Source organism: Neospora caninum, chromosome X (genome assembly GCF_000208865.1).
Source record: "Neospora caninum Liverpool complete genome, chromosome X".
In the NCBI taxonomy this organism is placed as follows: Eukaryota; Apicomplexa; class Conoidasida; order Eucoccidiorida; family Sarcocystidae; genus Neospora; species Neospora caninum.
This window is the reverse complement of record NC_018396.1, coordinates 4,009,191-4,034,394: the sequence shown is the minus strand read 5'-3', so window position 1 is coordinate 4,034,394 and position 25,204 is coordinate 4,009,191. Positions and strand designations below refer to the sequence as shown.

The 25,204-nt window shown below is 54.4% G+C and overlaps 2 protein-coding genes across 2 annotated transcripts; one reads left to right on the top strand and one right to left on the bottom strand.

Annotated features, from left to right (window-relative positions):
• Positions 1-47: 47 nt before the first annotated feature.
• NCLIV_049460 (putative adenosine monophosphate deaminase) lies at positions 48-10,461 on the top strand (the record flags this gene model as incomplete). The annotated part of the gene is made up of 15 exons (XM_003884498.1): positions 48-515; positions 864-1,121; positions 1,710-1,874; positions 2,823-2,955; positions 3,474-3,669; positions 4,437-4,681; positions 5,030-5,213; positions 5,747-5,879; positions 6,766-6,962; positions 7,380-7,558; positions 7,870-7,988; positions 8,274-8,335; positions 8,426-8,539; positions 8,960-9,624; positions 9,860-10,461. The coding sequence occupies 15 exons, from the start codon at positions 48-50 to the stop codon at positions 10,459-10,461; spliced, it is 3,720 nt and encodes a 1,239-aa protein (XP_003884547.1).
• Positions 10,462-12,467: 2,006 nt separating this feature from the next.
• On the bottom strand, positions 12,468-23,951 carry NCLIV_049450 (conserved hypothetical protein; the record flags this gene model as incomplete). Its single annotated transcript, XM_003884497.1, has 15 exons — positions 12,468-12,526; positions 13,214-14,031; positions 14,386-14,540; positions 14,764-14,919; positions 15,206-15,292; positions 15,542-15,623; positions 16,172-16,214; positions 16,918-18,297; positions 18,708-19,031; positions 19,400-19,469; positions 19,763-20,593; positions 21,126-21,809; positions 22,024-22,934; positions 23,283-23,357; positions 23,921-23,951. 15 exons carry the CDS (start codon positions 23,949-23,951, stop codon positions 12,468-12,470), a joined length of 5,706 nt encoding a protein of 1,901 aa, XP_003884546.1.
• Between the last annotated feature and the right edge of the window lie 1,253 nt (positions 23,952-25,204).

Sequence of the window (25,204 nt, the reverse complement as noted above, 5' to 3'; positions counted from 1 at the left end):
CACGGAAACCCCTGTTAGTTCTTCTCTTTCTCGCCTGTTCTTTCTCGATGTCCCGCACGGAGGTGCCGACAGCAGCCGTTGCTGGCTGTCCCTCCTCGTCGACGTCTTCGGGCCTTGCCGCCGAGACAGAGAGAAAAGCGGCGTCAGCCGCAGACTCCAGTCTTTCTCTGCTTTCTGCCGATGGAGAGACGAACGCCTCATGCCTCTCACGACCCTCCTCCGCACATTTGGATCCTGGGAAGTCTCGTCTCGTCCTCAGAGGAGGCGCGCACGCCCCCGGAATCGACGAGGCTGAGGGCGTGCTGTCTCCCTCGGCCTTCTCAGCTGCAGCCTCAACAGCCTCGGCGGGCTTTGAAGAAGATCGGCGAAACGCACGAACTCAGGCAGACGCGAGAGACGACGGCGAAGACGCCGCGGAGTTCCTCAGGAAGAGACAAGGCAACAGTCTGGCCTTGCCCAACCAAGCCGGCGATGAGGACGAAGAACAAGTCGGATGGAGCTACATGTACAAACGGGTAAACACAAGAAACCTGTCTCTTCCTCTCGCCCTACTCACTCCTGCTTCTCTTCCTTCTCTCCGTCCGTCTTTTCTTCAACCGTAGTCTCGTCTCCGTCCCTCTTTTCTCTCTCCTGGTTTCAGGCGCCTCTTCTCAAGGCCTCTGGGACAGGGATGCCCCATCGACTCGACTGTATCTGCCTCGCTTTTTCTCTACCTGTCTCTGTCTCTTTTCGTCGCGTCTTCGTCTCTCAGTTTCGCCGTCGGGACGCGCTGCTTCTCTTCTCCGTTGCCCATGTCTTACGCTTCGTTCCCACCTCCTTCCTTCCTCTTTCCTCTTTCCTTCCCTTTTTTTCTCCTCTTGCAGCTGCTCAGCCTCAACCACAAGGACGCAGGCGCTGTGACGTACATGGACAAGTTGCCGTCGGTCCCCGCAAAGGCAGGAAGCGCGGCGGCGGTTCCTCACCTGACCGCCGCGCATGCGCAGCCTGCGGGCCTCGCCCCTCCCGGCGCTCTTCCCTTCTCCCCCGCGACAGCAACCGCCGTCGGCTACGTGCGGATGGTGCCGAGTAAAGACCTCGCCGTGGCCAGCAGCGTCTGCGATGAAAGCGTCGAGGCTGTTCGGGTACAGAAACCTAGCCAAAAACAAAACTCGTGGACTCATATATACAGCTCCGACAAACACACATTCACATATACATATACATATATACATATATACATATACGTATGTACAGGTATAGATTTCTGCAACAAGAAATTATGTCTAGGAAAAGCTTGGAAGGACCTCGCAGGTGTTTGGAGGAAACACCGGCTGGACGGTTGAAAGCGCGGCGCGTTTCTCCGGCCGCGGTTCCCCGCGTGCTGCGTCGTTGCATCTTGGGGCGGATATATAATTATATATAAATGTGACTACAAATATATATACATGTAACTATATTTTACTATAAAAATATATGAAGATGTGTATATGCGCTTCAGGTTGCAAAAGCTGTCACCTTTGTCGTCTTTCGGTTTTTTTAGCGTGTGTTCGGCCCGGCGCATGCCGGCGTCTTCGAGGCTGAGAGGCTTCGCGGTCTGCTCTGTTGAAGGCTCTTTCTCGCAGTTATCTTGTCGATTTGCCGCCGTTCTCGTCTTTGATGTCCGACTCGTGTGTCGTGCGTGTCGTTTTGCACTGCCAAAGTTTCTAGCTCACCTTCTCCAACTTCGACAGTTCTGGTCGACTGTGCACGAGGAGCCGCCGTCGCCGGGTGTCCGCGCGCTCTCCGAAGAAGAAAAAGTCAAATTCAGAACAAAGGAACCCATGTATGACCCTCTCAACATCCCCCTGAAAGACACATGCCATGCCGTCTACAAAATGCACCACGGCGTCTACCAGGTGAGACAACAACAGGCAAAACGTGTACTTACAACTCTCCAAGTCTAGACGCTTAAACATCTCCCAACAAAAACACACCTATATGTCTATCTAGCGATCTGTATATATATATATATGTATATATATATATATATATGTATATATATGTATATATATGTATATATATGTATATATATATATGTATGTATTTCTCGGTGTATTTAGGTGCAGCGACACAGGAGCATTTGTGGGAAAATGTGTCTCTGTTGCTGCGTTTCCGTTTTTTCCTCGCATGAGCCCATGCAGATTGTTTCGAGCAGATATGCGCCTTATCTCTTGCGGAGGAGGGACGTGGAATGCTAAACAAGGGAACAACGTGTGCTGTCTTCGCCACACTCCACACGGGGCATGCAGTTTTTCAGATTAACTCGTTTGCATTTCTTGATGTGCGCCCACGTATTGAGACCCAGCGCCCGCTGCGTAGGTGGTTTCGCTTCTTCTCGCTCCTCCGCGGGGCCAGGCGCGCGCGCAAGTCGTGCAAAGGCGCTCGTGCCGGGTGGGGCCTTTCCCGCCGCGTTTTTTCTCTTCGTTTCTCCCTCCGAAGAAACGCCGGTTCTTGCGAGGCACAAGCCGCCCGTTTCCAAGCTCCTGCGCCCTCCCAATCCCGACCTCGGTCCTTCGTCCCTTCACTCATCTATATCTCTATATGTGTGTGTCTCCATGTGCGTATGTACCTCTCCATCTACGTAGAGATATACATGCATGTGTGGCGATGTCGATAGCGCGATCTGTGGCTACAGATACATATGTGTATATGCGTACATATGTGCGCATTTATATGTACACATGTGTGAATATATCTAGCTACGCAATGATGTATAGATGTGTGCAGATATCCGAAGATTTCTATCTTCTGTGTGAGTTTGTGGACTACGGCCGTTCCGGGTGTTTTCACTGGATTGCGTTTAGGTTTTCTGGGACCCAGCGAACGACGCGCCCTCGAAGGAAACGCCTCCTCTTCTCTGGAAGGAACATCCGATTCCGGATGTTTTGCAATTCTTGCGAGCTTTGAAAGACGTCATGACTGCTGTGCAAAATCCAGGTCGGCACAAAAAACAGTCGAATGAATGTGCAGGGCAATCGACGGGAACAACTAAATGCATATGAAATAATGCTTTTTCTGGAAACAGAGTCTAGAGATGTGAAGGCAACGCGTCAAAATGTGTTTATCTCCATACATAGCTGCGTCGCGAACTCGCCATCTCTCTCCGTCGCCATATCTATATCTATCTATCTATCTATCTATCTATCTATCTATCTATCTATCTATCTATCTATATATATATATATATATATGCATGTGCATAAGTATGTAAACATGTATAAGTTTCTACATGCAAATATGTGCATGCATATTTATTCATGTATATACATGTGTATAGACAGGAGTGGCGCGTGTCAGAGTGTCTACCACCCTGCCGCTGTGTACACGTATCCGACCCTGGGCTAATTCTCTCAAAGTGTTTATATACATATTTATATATATATATATATATATATATATATGAAACGGAGGACGGCAGTTTTGCGGACGCTCTACATGCATGTGCTTGTTTTCAGCATGCAAGAGCTTTTGCTATAAGCGTCTGAAGTACTTGGAGGAGAAGTTTAATATGCATTTGATGTTCAACTCCCCTGCGGAGGTGACGGAAACGAAATGCAACTTCCATCGCGACTTCTACAACGTTCGAAAAGTGGACACGCACATCCATCATTCTGCATGCATGCAACAAAAACATCTACTGCGCTTCATCAGGTGGGTTTGAAAAAACGGAGTTTGCACCGCCGCCACACAGCCTGCGGGACTCGCGCCCGTCGTCCTTTCGTTTCTCCTTTTCCGCACATTGAACCTCGAGAAAAAAGGAAAGACGCAAAAGCTTCTGTGTTTCCCTTAACAGTTCTTCATCGCGCTTCTCGTAATCTTCCCCCTTTTCGAGACCTAATATGCCTGTCTCTGGGAGTGTCCGCACACTTATATGCTTACATTCTTGTATCTATTTGCAAGAGTATCTCTATGGACAGAGATATGTATTACGCACATACGAATGTCTACAGGAGTGAGTGTATATGGACAGAAATATGCATCTACAAATATATGTATATATATGCATGTGGATACCGGGGAAGTCTGCGGTAACATCCATGTAGGAACGGCACAGAGTATAAAGGCGTGTGTGTGTCGGCATCTGTTTTGCCTCGAGGCCCCTGTACATTCACATGCATGCGCATTTCTTCACCTATATATATATATATATATATCGATATAAAGGGGCTTGTCGTCACCTATCGATCTATACATCTACATACACGTATGTGTATGTATATATATGTATATGGATAGATATGTTGATATATTATCCGTATCTAAATACGCGTTTGGTGCACATGTGGACTTTTTGCAGCTATCGCGGGGGTTTTTATCGTTGGTCGTGGGGGAAGCCGCCGATGCAGAGCCTCTCGCGTTTTTGTTTTTCGCACTTTGTCGTCGCGTTGTTCTCTGCTGTCTTCTTGCGCGTTTCCCAGAAAGAAGTATCGCACAGAACCGGACACGATTGTGGCGAAGACGCGAGACGGCGGCGAACAATCCCTGATGGAGTTGTTTCACACCGAAGTCGGCATCGGCGCCCACGACGCGAGCATTGACCACCTCAACGTGCATGCACTGGGAAGCTGTTTCCAGCGATTCGATCTCTTCAATCAAAAATATAATCCTTTTGGACAAAAGACTCTCCGCGACGTCTTCTTGAAAACCGACAACTACATCGAAGGTAGCCACGCCCAAAGTTTCTTACCTTAAGACCTAGACAGTACCCAATCGTAGACAGTTCTCCACTTTTTTTCGACGTATACACACACAATTATATACACGGTAAGCATATGCATGTACGAACGCGTGCATGCACACACATGCATGCATATATATATATATATATATATATATATGCCTGCATTTGTATATATGTCGAAGTATAAATGCGTCCCTGCATTTCTACGGACGCAATATATGCACAACTGCAGATGCATGCATTCGTGTTGATTTATATATGCATGTGCAGAGAGGCATACGCGTTTGAGCGGTTTTGCCGGTGGGTGCTGGGTCTCTGTCGCCGCTGCAGGTCGGTTTCTTGCGGAGATAACTCGCGAGGTCATTTCCGACTTGGAAGAAAGAAAGTACCAACATGTCGAGTGGCGCCTGTCGATTTACGGCCGGTCGCGCGACGAGTGGACAAAACTCGCCAAGTGGGTTGTGACGAATCAGCTGTACTCGAAGAGGGTTCGCTGGATGGTCCAGGTTCCCCGGTAAGAAATCGCGAAGAATCTTTTGAAACAAACAAACACGGTGAAACAGACCATTCGAGCTAAAGAAAGAGAGATAGAGGACTACGGAAAGGCCCAGACCGGGGAAAGAGGAGACCAGAGAGCTGTTAGCAACGAAGATAGATTCAGGCACGTCGGAAGCACGGTTGGTGCTGCCGTTTGGGAGTGTTTGAAAGTTGTTTTGCGCATGCGTTTTCCCCGTCGGCCTGTCTTCCTCGTTCCAGGGACTCCCACTTTTGTATGGAGAAAAACTCGCGTATTCTTCAAAAGCGCAAATGCCAGTGGTGGTCGGGTTCGGCGCGTCGTAGCAGAATGCGGAGTCATCAGTCTTTTTTCCTGGATGTGACGGCTTATACATACGGGTGCAAAGATCGTAGACGAACGGAGTGGATACAAACAGCACCTTCCTTTCCCTTCATCGCGTCAGCGCTTCCATTCTGTCTTCCTGTGTTTGCTTCGTTCTCGGTCCTGCCTTTCTTTTCATGTAGTTATTTCTCTCTTTTTCTCTGTGTTAGACTGTATCACGTGTACCGCCGTCTCGGCATGATCAACAATTTCGGGGAGCTCTTGGCAAACATTTTCGAGCCGCTCTACGACGCCGTTCGAAACCCGAAAGAGCATCCTGAAGTTTTCATTTTCCTTCACATGGTGAGTGGTTCTTTCTCTTTCTCTCGGCTTTCTCTTCCTTCTCTCCTTTCTCTTTTTCTCTGTTCTCTGTCTCTCCTCTCTCTCTTTCTGGATCTGAGCGCAGTTTCCAAGAGAATGTTTCTGACCCTGGTGGTGTTCAGTGTGCGTCGTTCGGTGTATTTTCCGCACGACAGTGCACAAAAATTCGTGACCTTGAGATGCCATTCCCAGCTCGCATTCATCGGGTCGTCCGAATTTTTGCCTGTTCATATCCATAAGAGGAGCAGCCGCAGACTGTATCGATTTGTTAATCCGCGCGCTTGTGGCTCGGCAGGCGTCTGTGCGCCTGTCCACCGTCTCCGATGCATCTACGCCTTTTCCCCTGTACGTTCGTCAAGCTATGTATACACATCCCTCTCTATCTCTCTCCATCTGTCTCTCTATCTCTCTTCATCTGTGTCTGCCTTCTCTCTGTTCGTTTCGCCCACAACGTCTGTCCTCGGTGTCTCTCTTTCCGTGCTGACGCCCGCCGGCTTGGTCATGCTCGTCGAGACATGTTCCATCGTCTCTCTCGCTCTCTACTTCCTCACAGAGCGCAACGAGTGGCTCGAAAAGCGAGCGAGAAAAAGGCGTTTTCGTCTCTGCTCCTGGTTTCCCCTCCAAGTATACGCCAGGGGGACCGTGGGGAGATATCAACCGTCGGCGTGTCGACGTTGGAAAGGAACTTCTTCTTTTTTACTGCTGTCGCGCGCGCGTCTCGTCGCGCAGCGTGACGCCTCAAACCGTCGGAGTCCGCTGCCTCCATCGCCTGCAGGCGTTGTGTTTGGTTTAATGTTGACCAGAGAGCGAGATGTTTGCACCTCGTGCATGCGCGGATAGTCTGATCTGTGCGGCTTTCTTTCTGTAGCTCGTGGGATGGGACAGCGTTGACGACGAGTCCTACGCCTCCAAGTACACGATGGAAGGCGGCGAGTTGCCGAAACCGGAAGACTGGACGAGCGAGAACAATCCGCCCTACAGCTACTGGGGCTACTACATGTACGCCAACATTCGGGCGCTGAACCAGTTCATGGCTGCGCGCGGATTGCGGGCCTTGGCGTTCAGGTGAGCTGACGCAGGAAGAAAAGGCAGAGAGGAGGAGAGAAAGTGGAGAAGAACGGAAGGCAGGAAGGCCGCGGGGGAGGAACAGAAAGACGCGGATGCAGCGAGGGCCGTTTAAAGCAGAAACGAGGGACGGAGTGCGCTGTGCCGTCTCCGCTGGCAGGAGAGAGCACCCTGCCCCACTCTCGACGTTGGGAGAGGGATTCGCCGGCGCAGAGAGCAGCACGCGTCTCTTCTCTCTGTGTCGGAAGAGACGCGTTCATGTGTTTTTCTTCGCGGGAATGGCGTTTCGGCCAGACTCGCGCCAAAACAACTCCACTCGCGGCTGCGCGCATTCGGACCGCGGCGTCGCCGGAGGTGAGTTTTCGAACCCGGACCTTGCCTGGAAGCGCATGAGAGTCGAGTATCCTGCGTTCCCAGGCCGCACTGTGGAGAAGCCGGAAGCGTTAGTCACCTCGCCACGATGTTTTTGCTCGCCGACGCGATCAACCACGGCATCATGTTGAAGAAGTGCCCAGTTCTACAGTACCTCTTCTACCTCGCGCAAATCGGTCTCGCCGTCTCGCCTCTCAGCAACAACGCTCTCTTCATGGACATTGGTGAGGCCACGAGAGAAGCTAGAGAAAAAAAGAGAAGCACCCGCGAGCGGAGAAGCGCTGAACTCCGGGGAAGAAGAAGAACCAAAGGCCTCGAGACGAAGCTAGGCTTCGGAAGTTGTGGCTTTCTGTAGGGCTTCTCCAGCGATACCTTTCGTGCTCCTGAGTGCGTTTGCAAGACGCGTCTCACCTGTCACCCTTGGCGGCTTCAGAGTCCACAGCGTGGTTTTCGCCCGCGCCACTGGCCGCGCACCGCACCGCCGTCTGTCTCGCGCGTTAGTCCCTGTCGCTTTCGGTCTCTGTCTGTTTTCCAGCGAAAAATCCGCTCTACAGTTTCTTTAAAGTCGGGCTGAACGTCTCCATTTCGACAGACGATCCACTGATGTTCCACTTCACCGATGAACCGCTCCTGGAGGAATACTCGGTCGCTGCTGTAAGCCCCTCCGGCTCTCGCTCGGCGGAGTGTTCGCTTTGCCTCTGGACATTCTCAGAGACATGTTTTTAAGCGCTTTGCTGCTCCAGAAACCGAAGCGCTTCGGTCGCGTCTTCAAGTTCTCTGAGCCTCTTTCCGTGGTTGCACAGGGTTTTGCGTTTTTACCGATGCCCCAGTTCTCAGTGTGTTCTTCCTGACGCGCTCCGCTTCGGCGTCTTGTTCTTCGCGTGCGCTGTGTGCCGGAAAAACGCGCCTCCGTCTCGGCTGTTTGCGTCTGCTTCGCAGCACACTTGGAAGCTCTCGCCGGTGGATCTCTGCGAGTTGGCTCGCAATTCCGTTCTTCAAAGGTGAGTGCAGCCACTCTCTCCGACGCTCTGGGTCGGCGCATGTGGGGCTCTAACCGTCGGCCGTCCCCTTTCTCTGACTTTCCTTCTCAGCGGGTACGAGGACGAATTCAAGCGCCACTGGCTAGGCCCGAAATACAAACTCGGAGGGCGCCGAGGAAACTGCATGCGGCAGACAAACGTCAGCAACATTCGGCTCCAGTACAGGTGTGGAGACAGCCCACCAATGAAGCAAACAACCTTTCCCATCTGTCCTGGTTCTCGCGCTGCAACCTCGTTCCCTTTCTTTTCCCGTTCTCTCCTTTTTTCGTTCGGCGCTTCCTTTTCCTCGGGTCTCTGACTTTCTTGTTTCTCTCTTCCTTCCTTCTCTCTCCCTTCTCTCTTTCTTCTTCCGTTTCTTCTTCCTCTCTTCCTTTCTTTCTTCTTCCTCTCTTCCTTCTTCCTCTCTGTCGTCGTCTATTTCTTTGTCTGTCGTCTCCTCCATCTACGTCTTTTCCGTCCCCGTTTCTTTACGTCCGGATCTTCTCAACCCCGAGCTTGTTGGCTCGGCCTTTGCCGTTCCCTGCGTCTCGCGGCGCCGCCCTTCGCGCCTTCTCAGTGTCGATCCGTCCCTCCGGCTGCCTGCAGGGAAGACGCACTCAGTGAGGAACTGAGTTACATGCACGACGTGCTGGCGCTGCGCATCGCTCTCTCGCGGCCGTTTTCGCCCGCCATGATGCCTGCGCCGAGCACGATGTCTGTGTCGCCTCGGGCGCCTCTTCTGCCTGCAACTGGTTCGGCTGCGACTTTCGAAGAAATCCTGCAGCCTCTCGAGAAGGCCGAGGCCAGGCCGGGGCTCGGCAGGAGCTCAGAGCTCGCGCCGCCTGCCGTGGACGGCGGCGAGAAGGGGACCCGACAGGACGCCGAGAAACTCAGACTGGGCGAGAAGAGAGCGAAGGAGGGGGAGAACAAGAGAGAGCACGGAGCGGGCAAGGAAGGACAGGGCGATCTAGAGGCTGGTGCCGACGTGGAGTCGAGACAAGGCTCGACGTTCTCGGCGGCCGAGCGAGAGGAACTGCATGTTTCGCACAGCATCACGATTTCGCCGCCGGGGGCTTCCGGAGTGGAAAGGGAGGGCGACGAGAAGGGGCGAAGCGGCCCGAGGAGCCCGCATTCCGCCGACGGCGCAGGCTCGCCAGTCTCCCAGGGCGCGTCCCCGCGCATGCGACCGCTGCTGATGCGCGACGCGGCGATGAAGAAGCTCCTTGAAGTCGCCGAGGAAAGTGCCGTGATGGATCTCGGCGAACTCTCAGGTGAGAGCCACGCGCTCCGTGTCTGCGTTCTGCCAAAACAGGCTTCGCCTCTGGGAAACACACTCTCGCCCTCGCTCGTCGGCAGCAGTTCCTGTGTGTTTCCGACGCGCGGGAGTGCTTTCCTGAGGAGCTCGTCTGCCTTTCCGTTTCTCTTCCCCTTCGTTCTCGCGCGCGTCGCCCGTTTTCACCTTTCCTCTCCTTCTGTTTGCGACTTTCCCGCTGCACGTTGGCGCAGGCGGGGGTGTTTCTTCGTCAGTGCCGCGGTCGGAGGCCTTCGAGGTTTTGGACGGGCCGTGTCGGGAGGCTCTTCAGACGCTGGATGCATGCACGCACTTGGAGCGACGCGAAGAGAGCGTGGACGTGGATCTCTTGAAGAAAGTCGCGTTGACGACGCAGCGGAGTCCGTCTTTGTTGTCGGGTCCGTTTCCAACGGGTGTGCTGGGCGCGCCCTTCCTCCCGGCGTCGCCTGTGTCTCGGCAGCGAGCCGCGTCGTTCAACGCAGGGCATGCGCCTCCCAACGCGTTGGCCGCCTACGCGGCGCCTGCCGCCTCTTTGCGTCTCCCCGCAGGGTCGGGCTGTGGACGACCGCTCCGGGGAAGCAGTATCGACGCTGACGAAGAGCGCAGCCGGGCGGGGAACGTCGGTCTGCTGCATTTCCTCGCCTCGCCGCTGCTGCAGCAGCAACTGTCGCACGCGAGTAGCGTGATTGTCGGCGAGTACGCAAGCAGCACGGCTGAGGGCGAAGACGCGCGAGACGTCGAAGGCTGCGGAGCGGATCAAGAACCCGCGCAGAACAAGCCCGACGACGGGGAGAAAGCGCAAGAGGAGCGAACGTAGGGCAGCGCACCGGGCGACTCGACCGGCGGAGACAGATGCAGAGGAAAGACGAATAACAGCACACAGTGGGGAACCGCGGTGGAGACGTGCAGGTATCTCATGGGGAGGTCGAGCGAGAAGGCGGGGAGAAGAAGGATGGGAGAGAATACAGACCGCCCAACAGGAAAAACTGGCGCTTGAAACTGCTCGCGACTTCCGTCCCTATCTGGAGATTCGTGCGGATTCACACGTATGGAGCCTCTGGTGGCACTGCGCGAGATGAAACGGTCACAAATTCCTGGAGCAGAAAAGACAAACGCCCTTTGCCTCGTGCCAACTTTTGACAGTCTGCGGTATGTCGGATTGAATGCATGCGTTTCACGCAGCCGAGCTTTGCTTTTTGACGCCGTCCCCTTTTTAACAGTGAGCAGGACCCGGGACAGTTCGAAAGGTTTTACCGCTCCATAAATATGTGTTGGCAGGCGTTTACACGTATCTTTGTCTGCAGGCATGTACACATGCACGTCTGTATATGGTGTGTGCATGCATGCGTTTTATATCCTCGTGTCCTGCAACGGCCTCCACGCTTACCGCGTTGCAACAGATATCCGCATGCAGGTACAGACACAGATGGCTATGCATGTGAGTGAACGTATACGTTTAGGGATGTCTACGCATGCAGTCGGGTCTAGCCGTATTGTAAATGTGCGTGGCAGTGCTCTTGTGCTTTTGAAAGATGGAGCGACAAAGCGGGGAGTTTTGCCGCGCAGTTTGTCCTCCCGTTGTGCATTCTGCGCAGCGCAAGGGTTTGTGTGCCTCGCATTTTGATTTTTCACATGCAAAAAGCAGTCGCGTCACGGCGGGCGCTGTACTCTGGCCTAACAACAGAGTTTCCTCGCTGTCGTCTTCTGCCTAGTTCTGCACAGCTGCGGCTATGCAGGTCTGCTTGGCTTTGGCGATGTGTTCTGCGGTGTTGCACAGGAAACACTTTCCTTTGCCTTCAGGTATATCCTTTATACGTACGTATTTCATCGCATATATATATATATATATATATGCATGTATATAAATCCGTATTCCAAAAGGCATGTTTGTGAATATGTATATACGTGGTTTTTGGATACGTGGGTTCATAGAGATGCTTTATGTCTTTTGCCGACATTCGCTTGTCTGTTGTGAAGGGGCGTGTACTTTGGACGGTCCCTAGCGATACAGCAATCCTCTTCATAAGAGTCCAAATGCATTCATGTACGCATGTATTTATCTGGTTCTCCATGTAACTTGTTTGTGCCTCGGAATCCCCAACCACACGTGTGGATGCTTGTGAGGCTGACACTGTGGCAGCACGCTATTTTCCTTAGGGTTGTGCGTGCAAAGAGCACGGCTTCGCTTCTCTCGACAGCCACGCTAGATTCTTTTGCAGAGCAAATGGGACATATATATATATATATATATATATACATATATATATATATATATATACATATACATATATAAATGTATGGAACCCCTAGGTGTGTTTATCGCTTCTCTTCCAGTCGAGATCTGTTCTCCTGTGTCAGTCGCGTGTATGCCTTCTTCGCACTACCTTCCGTTTCGTATCCGTGGAAGGAGCGAGAGGAGACAGTTGAGACTCAAAGAATCAGAGAAAAGCTAGGGAGAGACGAGACACGACGGCAGTCACCGAGAGCGAAATGTAGGGAGAACTGTACAGAGGGGCAAAAGGAGCAAACACAGGGGAATGCGAGAGAAGCGGCTGCATCCCCCCACATGTAGCCTAAAATGCTTATCCCAAACCTGCGCAGGTGGATGTTTATCTCGTTCTGGCTTTTACAAAAGTGTGTCGTTCGCTCTACAAAGAGGTGTCTCCGATTTTGGAAATGACTTGTCTCCTTCCCGTCTGAGCAGAGGCTCTGAGAGCGCGGAACTCAAACAGTCATTTTAACCACGGAGGACTGTCGCTGTATCAGCGCTTTCGGCGCAAACCACGCAAATGAGAATCCCCGAGCACAAAGTACGTATTTCGTCTAAATGCCGTGGTTCCCGAGTACATGCACGTCCTCCGCATTCGGACTTGGCATGGAGACTGAGGAATTTCAGGCAGACGATTTGCAACCAAAACCGATTACCTATGCGCAGCACGGGACAGTTCGAGAACCTCTACTTGGCGGGACGGTAACACAAACGTATCCCGTCAGGAATTCGAAAACCAACGTTCTCCCCTTTTCCTCTCCCATGTTGTGCGTTTCTTTCTCGCGCTTGCCACTGCTGACGCGCGCAGCGCCCTTCTGTCCATGCTTCTGCCCGGCCTCGTCCACTCACGGGAGTCTCAAAGGTTGTAGCCACGCTGCGCTTCCATAACTCTGCAAATCTCATCTCGTCGAAGGGAGAATCTGTTTCGTTTCCTCGCTTCTGGTTTCCATCTCTTCTTCTGCTCTCTGTGCGAGGCTTCGCACTCAAGAAATCGCACCGAACTTTGTTTTCCCGTCTCCGCGGCCGCCGACACGCGCTTGGTGGGCGGACAGCCGCCTTTCCACAGATATGTTTTCACAGATTTCCTCGTGCCGACCGTGATCCGACTCGTTTTTCGTCTCTCCCCGTCGGCGCTGCTTTCCCTTTCTCCCCACAACTTCCTTTCGAATGCAGCGACCGTGGAAGCGCTCTTTTCTTGCACCCTTCTCGCTGTCTCGGGTTCTTCGGCACCCCTCTTATTCTTGTGCCTTATCTTCTGTCTCCGCTTACTATTTCTCTTCCTTCGGGGTACCCTCCGTACCTTCATTTCTGACTTTCCCTTCTACCTTTTGACTCGTCTCTACTTTTGCGCTTTTGTCTAATCGTGGACTCTTCTCCACGCCGCTGCTGTCTAATCTTGCGCTCTTCTCCACGCCACTGCTGTCTAATCTTGCGCTCTTCTCCACGCGACTTCTGTCTAATCTTGGGCTCTTCTCCACGCCACTGCTGTCTAAGCTTGCGCTCTTCTCCACGCCGCTGCTGTCTAATCTTGCGCTCTTCTCCACGCGACTTCTGTCTAATCTTGGGCTCTTCTCCACGCCACTGCTGTCTAAGCTTGCGCTCTTCTCCACGCCGCTGCTGTCTAATCTTGCGCTCTTCTCCACGCCGCTGCTGTCTAAACTTGCGCTCTTCTCCACGCGACTTCTGTCTAATCTTGCGCTCTTCTCCACGCGACTTCTGTCTAATCGTGGACTCTTCTCCACGCGACTTCTGTCTAATCTTGGGCTCTTCACGCCACTGCTGTCTAATCGTGCGCTCTCCTCCACGCGACTTCTGTCTAATCTTGGGGTTTTTTCGGCCCCTTCGCTTTTCTTGGCCTTCTCCTCCTTGCTTTTCCGATGCTGTTTCTCTGCCTTCTCTTTGTCCTTGCTGGTCGTGTCGTCTTCTTGGGGCTTCTCTTTGTCTTCATTCTTGGTTGTGCCATCTTGTTTTTCAATTTCTATGTTTTCCGCTTTCTCGTTGTGGTCGTCCGTGGGCCGCGGAGAGGCATGGTTGGTCTCGGCCTTCTCTTCCCCGACAGGCGAGGGCGGTCCGGGGAGTTGCACGCCCGTTGCCTGTGCCTCCTGCTGGGTGTCCAGACTGAAAAGAGACACAGCGAAAACTTCCGATGGTCTTCTCCCCAGTCCCCAGAAAGAGATCTTTTGCAGAAACCTACGAATACCCATTCTTATCCTGTGTAACAGGGAGTTCAGCTTCAGTTGTTATCCGATTCGTTTTGCTCGCCTGCTGACTTTTACGAGGAAGTGTTTAGGGGAGCACACCTGCCTGGGTATCCAGTCCAAGGCTTGGCCTCAGCCATTGAAACGAACCCTCCGTTCACCCGGATGCATGTCGACACGGTCCTACAGACACCTTGCCGGCACTCGACCGTCCCAAATTCCCCGGTTTTTTCGCGCGTTTCAGATTTCCTTCGTTTTTTGTGGAAACACTCACTGGATTGCGGATGCAGAGGAAGGCCGCGCGGGGCCGTTGACGGCGACCGTTTGTTCTCCCTTTGCTTGTTTACTGACGCTGACGGACAACTCGCCCGTGGAAGCCCCGGGATCGGCTGTGTTCAACAGCGACCAAAACGTCTTCTCTCCGTCCGGCTACGAGACACGCAGACGCAGAAAAAAGCTGTTCGTGCATGCGCATATCAAGTGCATGCATATCTCCATGGAAGAAGTGGTGTTGAATCGATGCAGAGTTCTCCCAGGGCCAGCAGATTCGCGCGCGCGATAAAAACTCTCCAGGGGAGGCTCGAGGCAGAAGATAAACCTTTCTGGGGTTGGAAAAGGAAAGGCGACAAAGCGTTCGCACGTTCGTCCGTACTTTCGAGGAATTGTAGAGCAGAAGAGGCGTCGTTCCGAGAGGCGTGTATTGGAAGTCTTCCAGCGCCGGCAAAGACTGGAGGAGATCGTCGTCCAGGTTCAACTGCATCACTGTAACACGCACACCCGCTTGCTGCGCCTGGAAGGGTAGGACGACCTGCGAAGGGGAGAAAAAATATATGAAACGGCGAAAAGGATTGAGGAAAGGCAGATGGAGAAAGTGTGAAATTCAACGACCGCCCTTGGAAAGGAAACACGGCGAGGAAAACTGCCCAGGTTGGAGACGGAAGCCTCGTGAAGCGCATGGGCATCCGGAGAGAGAGAAGACTCCGGGGATACCGCCGCGACGGAGAGATCAAGCCAAGATTGAGGGTTCTGTGTGTTCAGTGGATGAACCGAAAACGCGCAAAAGCAAACCGTCCCAGACACCGAGAGAGACGCACCCGCTGCTGAATGTCACTGCCGTAGACGTGCTCCGCCAGTTCCTTGACAATGCAGGTTTTCGTTCTTTGCCGCCTCGCCCGCAGGAGCTGCCAAGATGAAAGCCACAGCGAAGCAAACGCGTGAGGGACGGCTCCACTCGAACCTCACGGAGACGGACAGTCTCGGCTTTAAACCTCATCTTGCAGCTGGCAAGGCTGTGTAGACAGAAGAGCACTGATGCACGTGCATGTCTGAAAACGTCTAAAGCTCTCGAGCCACGCCTTGGCTTGGCTTTCCCTACATCTTGTTCTCGACACAGTGACCGTTCTCCTCGTTCTTATCCGGAAAAAACGAACCTCTTTAGCATTCTCGCTCTGGTAGTGAACAACGCAGAAAACTTTCTTGGGGACCTTGTCGTCGGCGAACGCGAGCACGTTTCTGAGACAGACGCGGTTGAAAAACAACAGGATGAAGCGAGAAGGGAGCACACAAGCAACCCTCGCGCGCCTCTCGACTTTCTTCACCGAGAGAAGTGCACGAACGCCTATATATTTCAGAGACACACGTACAACACTGCGCATACCCACAGATAGATATCCACATGTCTACCTGTCTAAACATACACACATACGTGTTTTCACCTTTTGCAGATGTGACCATTTTCCTAAAAAAAGCGTGAGGGATCCTAACTGCGATACACTAGATTGACAAGGATATATACATGTATATATATATATATATATATATATATATATATGTTTATGTATATGTGTATGTGGATGGATGGATGGATGTCTATAGGCTGGGTATCTGCTGACCTTCTCCTGTCGCATATCGCAAGAATCAAAAAGAACGAAAATGGACGTGGAAGCGCCGCAGAGAGAAGAGAATGGAGTACATGCCAAAAAGCTGCATCGAGACTTCGAAACAAAAGGCTCCATCTCAGTGATGGCGCAAAGGCGGTTGGTTTCAACGCAAAGGCTTACCTGAGCTCTCCGATAGACACAACCAGATCGTACGTGGCGTCCTCTGCACGCAGTCGAGCGAGGGCGCACGCATGCACGGGAGGATGGCTAGCCACGTGGGAGAGGCAAACGCAGGGGTGATCGCGATTGCGCCGTGGTGTACGCCATCTCATGAGATAGATGGAAAAAGATGGGACATGTGTACAGAGAGGGAGAGTTGCAGGCCCCGGACCGGCTACGAACAGTCCACGCATGCATGTCAACACGTACCGACCCGCAGCGCTACAGATGGAGTACCTCTATAGCGAACCATTCACGTAGATAGATATATATATATATATATATATATATATCGATTCAGATATCCATATGTATTTATATATATATATATGTATATAGATCGATTCGTATATCTGTTTCTAAGTGAACAGACGGCTAGAACGAGACGACCTAAAGAGAGCGAGATTGCAGCGAGTGGGCGTGATGGGCAGACAGAGGCCGGTGTGGAATCGACTGGGGTGAGACCGGGAAACGCAAGAGAGGAAAGGCGAACGCAGAACCTCCATTTAGAATCGCCCCACACACCCAACGTTTTAAAAAGGCGCAGGCTCCGCATAGAAGCCCCACAAAAGACGTTCCTCGGGTAAGTCTGCGACACGTGTCTCGCAGCCACTTTCCTCTCTCGGCTGTCCAAACGCTGTCAACGATGTCTCCGACCTGCTAACACCTTTCTGTCACTTCGCTGTAAGTTCTACCAGACAGCTTACCTGCGAAGGCCGCGCCGCCTCTGAAGGCATTCACGATTTGCGCGGCTGCCATCTGAACCATTTTTTTCGCGCCTTGAAAAAGCGTGGTTGGCTGCTGCGGCGCGGCGCTCTCGGGAAACGAGGCCGGCGCCTGCGGAGGCCCTCTGCTGTCCAGTCGACTCGTCTTCGCATCGAGACCGGATAGCCCTTCGGGTGGAGACACCTGATGTGACGCATGCACGTCTTGGCCCGCCTGGCCATCGGCGGCAGGTAAGGGCGCCGTGGCAGCGTGCGACGCTTTGAAGGCTTCGCGGAGCGAACGACTGGTGTGAAACGAGCGAGACAGGCTGCTGTCCCCGAGCGTCTTGACTTTCCGCGGAGGCACGGTGAGACCAAGCGACAGCCGTTCCGCAGGCGGCGTCGGCGCAGATTTCGCTGCTCCCAAGTGGACAGCCCCCGCGTCAGGTTTCGACTCCAACGCGGGAACAGAAAGCCCGTCGGGGACCCGCGTCGAAGGCACTGCCTCTCCAGCTTCGTCTTCCTTAGGAGGGGCGACGTCTTCAGGGAGGTTCTCTGGGACGAGGGTGTTCTCTGGGACGAGGGTGTTCTCTGGGACGAGGGTGTTCTCTGGGACAGGGAGGTTCTCTGGGACAGGGAGGTTCTCTGGGACAGCGGCGACCGCAGTGGAGCTGGCGACGCCTCCTCCTCCACTGGTCTCCGTGAGCAACGGGGCCGCAGGTTCGACGCCCGGCGAAGCAAAGGAGACACAGCGCATTGATTCGCTGGGGGCACTCCCTGGCACACGCAACGACTTGTATAGGATTGTGGACGTTTCTCTGCTGGGTCCCGCAGGTTGCGGAAGAAATGCAACGCTTTTCCCGGCCAGGGAGCTGCCGCCGCCGGCTCGTCCGACGTCCCGCGACAGAGACGGCGCGACGGAGATGCTGACGGCGGGTTCTGTTGGCTTCGCCCACGAGGACGGAGACACCGGCTCGGAGAGGTCCAGCTTCTTGCTGCGGGAGGCAGAGAGAGACACACTACTCTTCAGGGACGGCGGGGGCCCGGGCACTGCTTCTGAGGCGAGTCGCGAGGCAGCGAAGGCCACGGAGGACTCGCCAGAGCATCTGGAGGACGACGGGGTCGAGGACACGGGAGACAGCGGCGCGAGTGCGTCCCGCTCGCGACGGAAACTGTTGTCCATGAGGCGGAGAAAAGAGCGTGCGCGGTTCAAGGGCGATTGTGGAGCCTTGTCCCCCGGAAGAAGACACATGGAGGCCGCACTGGGCGACGCGTCAGGCGTGGCAGCGCGCGTAGAGTTGGGGAGAAGTTCCGAGAGCGGAGGAAAGGGTGGCGAAGACGACGTCCCAGGCAAGTCTTTCCCCGGCCGGTCAAGCTCCAGGTCTGCGAAAAAGATGCATAGCAAAGGAGAAAAAACACGGACGCTGGGAGGGAACGACCGACCGTTCGCGGCGGCGCAGGGGAATGGACACATAGGGCGAGACAAACCCGAAAGCGAGGAGCCGAAAGGAAAAAGAGCTGAACCAAAGAGAGTCAAAAGGCGTGACTTGTTCTGCGCGACGCGGTTTTGGGAGAAGCCCCGCGTCTTCCTAGAGAGAGTCTGGTTCGAGGGTACTACTTCTTGGTTGGTGCCCTCCCCCTTAACCCCCCCCCCCCCTACGGCCGGCTGTGCCGCCCTTGCATTCTCTCTCGTTGCTGGCTCGAGCCACAGAGTGGTGGCGTTTCCGGCCAGGGAAGGAACTCGCTTTTTTCGAATCTCTTTTTCTCCTCTTTTTGTTCGCTTCAATTCTCACTGTCGATCTCACCGCCGGCCCCGAGTCTCCTCGCCTCTGCCTGAGACCTCTCGCTCAAAAGAAGCCCCTTGAGGAACTGGAGATCTTGAATGTCGAGGTCCGCCTCTGTTTGCTTCTCTCTCCTCGCAGCGCCATTCGTGCTGACCGTCGCTTTCTCGCCAGGCGCCTCTTCCGCCTCCTTTGCGCGGAGGCCGTCGAGATTCTCGAGAGCCCGGCGGAGCGGCCGGAACGCGCCGAGCCGCGAGCGAGGCACTGTGCCGGCGGCCGGACAGGACTGCAGGTAGGCCTCGAGCACATGCAGGCGCTCGAGAGCCTCCGATAAGTCTGAAGGCGAAGAGAAGTCGGAAGACGAAACGCAAGGACTGGATGCAAACGGCAGGATAGGCCGGGGTGGGGGGAGGGGTTGCGATCGTGAAGCGACAAAGAGGGTTTCGGCAGAGGCGAACACCGAGAAAAGGGGACAAACGTCGAGCGAGAAGGAAAGAAAGGCACGAAGCGCAAGAGAAAAAACGCTTGGAGGATCCGGGGGCATCTCCACGAAAGCAGAGAAAACGGGGATGTGGTGCCACAAAGAGAGAAGGAAGGAAATGCACAAGAAGGACGAGGACGGAGGAGGAACGCGAACGCGTTGGTTGACCCGCAGGAGACAAGAACCCGTCGAAGAAAAGTGGTTCGAGAGAAAAGACGTTTACCTTCATCCTCGCGCAAGGCGCTTTGCTGCTCAGGACTCAGCTCTTCTGCAGTCGCCACCAACGGGAGGCCCTGAACGCATTCACGCAACGTTACCACGCGAAAAACGGATGAACGGAAACCACCGGAGGGGGGAGAAAAAGGAATATCGGGGAGAAAGGCATGGAACCCCCGGCGCGGTAAAAAGACGCAGAACGCGAAAGGGCAAGCGTTTTCGCGCGAAGAAGGGGACACAGGAAGGGGCCGGACCAAAGCGACCCTGAGAAGGAAACGAAGAGGGAGGACTTGAACGAGCAGTCAGGGTTTACGCGAGACGCAACGGAGACACAGGAGGCGGAAGACTTCGATGGAGAGGCAAGACGGACCATAAAGTGCAGGGTTTTTTCGCAGGAAAGAGCCTCTGGGAGGCGCGCGTTGACCACATGTTTGTCGTCGTCTGCAGGCAGAATCAAGTCGCAGGCGTGGCTGCCGGCGCCGAGTTTGTCGCCGATGCACCGTCTCGCCGGTCCTTGTGTCGCCTCCTTTCCTCCGCTGTCGGGGCGCGCGGCGCAACTCCCGCCTTGTCGCTTCTTGGTGCTGGGCGAATCGTCCTCGTCGTCAGATCGCAAGCAAACGCCCCACATGACGGGCGACGGCAGGGCCCTGTCCCCGCGTTCGAGACGTCCGTCTCCGTTTTCCATCGAGGCCTTTGCCTTTCCAAGGCCTTTTGGCGTCCGTGCCCGGCCTCCCATCTGGCCACAGTGCCGTTCCTCGACGGCGCTCGCCTCCTCTCCCGCTTCGCACAGCTTCTCGTTCCTAGCCTGAACGCTTCTAATCAGCGGCGGCGAAGACAGTCGAAGGCAACCCTCCGCTCCGTCCACCTCCCAGTCTCCCTCTGGCGGCCGCAGGCGAAACCGCGACGGCGCAGGGGCCGAAAGGCCTTTGGGGCGTGTGTCGCCCGTCGGGCTCGCGGAGACACTGAGAGGAGACGGACACGGTGAGGGTCGCGGCGAAGGCCTCGTGAGGACGCACAGGGGCGAGCACACAGGCTGGGAAAGAGGACTGCAACTGCGCGAGACTTTCTGGTTGCCGATGTGGCGATAGCCGTCGGTGCAGGCGGCAGTTAACGGAGACCGCTCCTCCACTTTCTCGAGGTCGAGAACATCCTCGATCGAAGTCTCCACCTTCGTCAACAAGTCCTCATACGCCTCGTCTCTCTGCCGGCGGAACAAAAACCGTAATCGGGCAAGCAGGGCGCGTAAACAGATCAAAGGACACTCGACGAAAGACATGCACATGTCCACCGCAAGCATACTGATATATATACATATATACATGTACGTATTTATTTGTACATATACATATGTAGGCGACAACTATATGTATATAGGCAGGTGGAGATCGGGATATCGGCAGAGAGGAAAGACATGCCTCTGGGTATAACCAGAGGTGAGGAGACGGCCAGAGAACCGAGTCGCGCGTCGGTGAGCGTCGGCTTGGGTACATGAATAGACCCAACCACGAGCATAGGACGATGCGTCTGTCGAAAGAAAGAAACGGACACTGGGGCAGGAAAAAGAAGCGGACCTCTTCAAAGACGGAAACAAAGCAGAGACGTGCATCGATACAGAAAATTGCAGTGTGCAGTGCTCGAGACACATGTCCCTCGACAGCCGACACATCGCAGAGCGTTCCTTTCAGGAAGCGAGTGCGTTGCTCGGATCCCGTTGGATTCGTGTTGTGCCCCACCTTTCGGTTTCTCGAGATCCGTTCGCGCGTCTCGCGTCCGTCGCCGAGGTCTTGAAGCAGCGTGCCGAGGTCGTCGCACATTCGGCTGATGGCCGGGTCCATATCGCGAACGTATTTCAGTTCCCCGAGGACCAGGTGGCCAAAGGCGACGGCCGCTCGCTCGTCTTCGTCTGGTTCACTCGCGTCAGTTCCCCACACGCTTTCACCGCGAAGCGCCCCTTCGAGGGGGTTGGCGCCTCCGAGGCGCTTCGCGAGGCCCTCTGTCGCTCGTCGCCGCAGCGCCTTTCCCATCTCGACCCGCGCCGCGTTCGCCAGGTTGAGGAGCGACGCAGTGGCTGTCTGTGCTTCCGACGCTTCGTTCTCGCGAAGGAACCGGACGAAACCGCCCTCGGGGCCGCGGGGCCTTCCGCGGACGCTCGCGCCTGCGGACCTACCCCACGCGTCGGCCTGCGGCTCGCCCCACGGGTCGACTCCCGCCTCGCTTTCGTCCCCAGTTTCCGATTCCCAGCAAATGTCGGGAGGCGAAGAAGTCAGCGACGAGTCCGAGGAATCTGCATCCCTCGAGGGAACCCGCGTGGGATGCATGCTCTTTGCGCGAAGGTCCAGCGCTCGGCTAGTCGCGAAACTTTGAAGGCGAGCTTGAGAGTGGAAACGCGTGTCACGCGAAAGGCAGGTCGAACGAGACTGCAAACCAAAAAAGTAGGGCATCCAATCAGATAGCGATCCTCCACAAAACCCCCTACAAATAGATATATATAAACGTGTAGGTGCTATGTATATAACGATTCGCATGCAGGTATATATATTCATACTTTTACGTGCAAGCGTACGTATAGAGTGAAACAATACGGAGGGCTACGTCCTTCTAGTCTTTCTTGGCTTTGCGTTTTGGGCTCACGCGTTTCAGCTCGTCACGGAGGCTCTCTGAGTCGCTGGTCGGAATTTGTTTTCCCGCGGCCCTCTCTCCTTTTGCTTCGTGTCCCTTGAGCGTCTTCATGGTCCTCAGAGTCGCGAGAGACTGGAGCTGCGTCGGCAGCCGTTTCGCGGGTTCCCTGCCGTCTGCCTCTGGAGGGTGCGTGGCCGTCGCTTGGCCTGCATGCATTGTGGAGGCGCGCGACAAGAGGCGTCGCGACAAACCCCGCGAGGGCTGTTCCTCTGCGTCCTCCGCGGCGAGGGTGTCTCCTTTTCGGGCTTCGCTCCTGGGCGAAGGGGTCTGCGAGGCGAATCGCAGGATTTGTCTCCCCTTCTCTGCGCGACTGGACCAAGTCGCGAGTCGCTGACTCTGTGAGGGGAGAGCGCGGAGACCGGCACCCGGCTCCTTTTTTTCAGCCCGCGTCTTCTGTCGATACAGCGATGGACCTCGGACAGGGTGCGCGGCAGCCGAATACACCCGGTCAGGTCCGCCTTCTTCACCCTCCGACTGTGTCGATGGGTCTCTTTCCAGAGGCGCCTCCAGGACTCTCGCCGTCCCCGCGAGAAAAGTCGGAACGTGCGCACTCGCCCCGTCCGGTCTCTCGTAGGCTCTGCTCTTCGCGCGGCCTACCTCGCCAGCGTCTCTCTCGAGCCAGTCGTCCTCGCAGAAGGTTCGCAGCTTTCTCGCTGATCGCAACCGGCCGAAAGGCACCACCGAGGCAGGCGCCTGAGCCGAAGCCGCCAAAGACGTGGGAAAAAGAGAAACCGCGGGGGTCGCCGATCTCGGGGGACGCGCCTGCGTTTCCAGCGGCGTTTTTGGACGGCCGCAGAGCGTCCCTTCGAAGCGAGAAGGACAGGCAAACTCCTCGGAGGGATCTGCGACGTCGTAGTAAGCCACTAACAAAGAGACAGAAGGAAAAGGAAGGGAATGGGCAAATCCAAGGCAGAAGGAAAGACGAAATCAGGGGGGAAGGAAAGGGGAAACCAGGGGGGAAGGAAAGGGGAAACCTGGGGGGAAGGAAAGGGGAAACCAGGGGGGAAGGAGGAAAGGAGGCGGACCACTCGCGCTCGAGGCGGAAGAAGAGCAAAGGACACACACGAGCGGCGACGGTAAACGAGAAAGGGGAAGACACGGCTGAGAGAACACTAGTGAAAGTGACGTGAGGCAGAGCGAAGGGAGAACACCCAAAGGGAGAGGAGAAATCAGAACATCCGCACGTGGCGATTTAAAGGCTCAAAACTTACAAGATTCCGGCACCTGCGTCCTCATCAACGCTTTTGGAGCTGAAGGGAATGGGACGAGTCGCCCTCCGCTGGGAGCTGAGAAAAGAACCGCAGTAAGAAAAGAGCACATTGCACGGTAACTGAGACAACGACTCTTCGCTTTGATTGATTATATATATATATATATACATACATATACATACAGTTATTCACAGATACCTTTCTATCAACAGTCAGGCACATAAGTGAAACGCGTGCGGAAACTTCGCAGAAACTCAGACTCATTTCCAGAGGCACGCAGTTGCGCATCGACGTAACCTTTTGCATATACTGGCCCGCGTGATACAAACATATACTTATGCACATACATGTATGCACATACATTTATATACGCATATATACACAAAAGTATAGGCATTACCAAGTATTTGTACGAGTACATGAATCGGGTTACGCATGTACGCCAGTGTAAATGTGTGGCAACTTTGAAGGCCTGTTTGGCTATCAGTAATCCTGCAGATATTCGTGAATGGCTGATCGCGAGCAGCCGTCCCTCGCCGCTGGAATGGGACGAGCGTCGTGGAAAAGCGAACGCATCCGCAGAAAAAACAGGAAAAGGAATTACGTACGGGTGCACTTGAGGAGGGAGCGGCCGTTACCAACTTTGACGGAAAGATGAGAACGCCCCATGACGCGCTCCCGCCGGGGAAAAACTCCAGGAATTCTGGAAGCGCATACGCACGAGACAGTGCTTCTTCGGACCCATGGATACACACAAGTATACATCGACGCTTCGCGGAGGAAGGAAACGAGACTTGCACGCATCGGTAGTTAAAGCGAGAGCCAAGAGGACGATACATCTTTCTGCTACCTCCACGGCGGGCCAACACAGATATATGTCCAGACGTAGTCTAGCGCATCTTCATGCATATCTCTGTGCATATCTATCTTCGACAAAAGCAAAAAAGAGGAACGGCTACATATATATATGTAGAGAGAGAGAGACATGCCCGCAATCTCCTATTCCGGGGGCACAGAAGGTTGTTGGGTTTGTACATTTCTCTTTGAATGCTGGGAGGTCCCGAAAGAAACTGCTTTCAGAGCATCAGCATGTACGAATCTATATCCCTACTCACGAGCCCCACTGCCAAACGAGGCCCTCAGCATACAGCAGACTGCCCCCCTGATCCACCGCTCTCTCTCTCTCCATATATATATATATATATATATATATATATATATTTGTATATATTCATATACTGACATATATATATATATATATATATTCATAGACGGGCCTCTCTTTGAGTATGTAGAGTGTTGTTTTTTCCGGTGTTTTGTCCGAAGTTACCCAGGGAGGAGAGGGCGTGGGCCAGCTCTGCCCAGATCTTTTAGGGAGAAGAGACTGTAGGGCATGCATTGCCTTTCTCCCGCGGCGGCTTCGTCCTCTGGCGCGACGGTTCTCTGTAGCAGCAGCGTTCGTTTCTCTTCCAAGGCGCGGCTGTCACTTGCTAGAGCGCGTGCAAGACGAAGGGGCGAGGCCGAAAAAGAAGGATGCCGGTCGACAGGACGCATGCGGCTGCCGCACGATTGGTGACGCCGTTGTGCAGAGGGTGCGAAGGGAGCGGACGGGCATGCAGTCTGATCAGCGGAGTCGATAAAGGGAGGAAAGAAAACGGAAGGCGCCATCGTGAAGAGAGGGAACAGAGGGCGGGGACAGGAGCGGGGAGAGAGAGAAGAAATAGCGTCAGAGCTAACAAGAGGAGCCGCACTCGCTGGCGCGGTGGACCAGGAGGGAAAAGAACAGCGGAAGAGACCAGAGGGGACTTCGCAGGCGAACGCAAACACGACAAAGGGCGAAGAAACGGGATGGGAAAAAAGAAAGGAATGAAAAAGAGAGGCGGGGGAGAAGAATTGAAGGAAGGCAAACGAAACTCAGACAA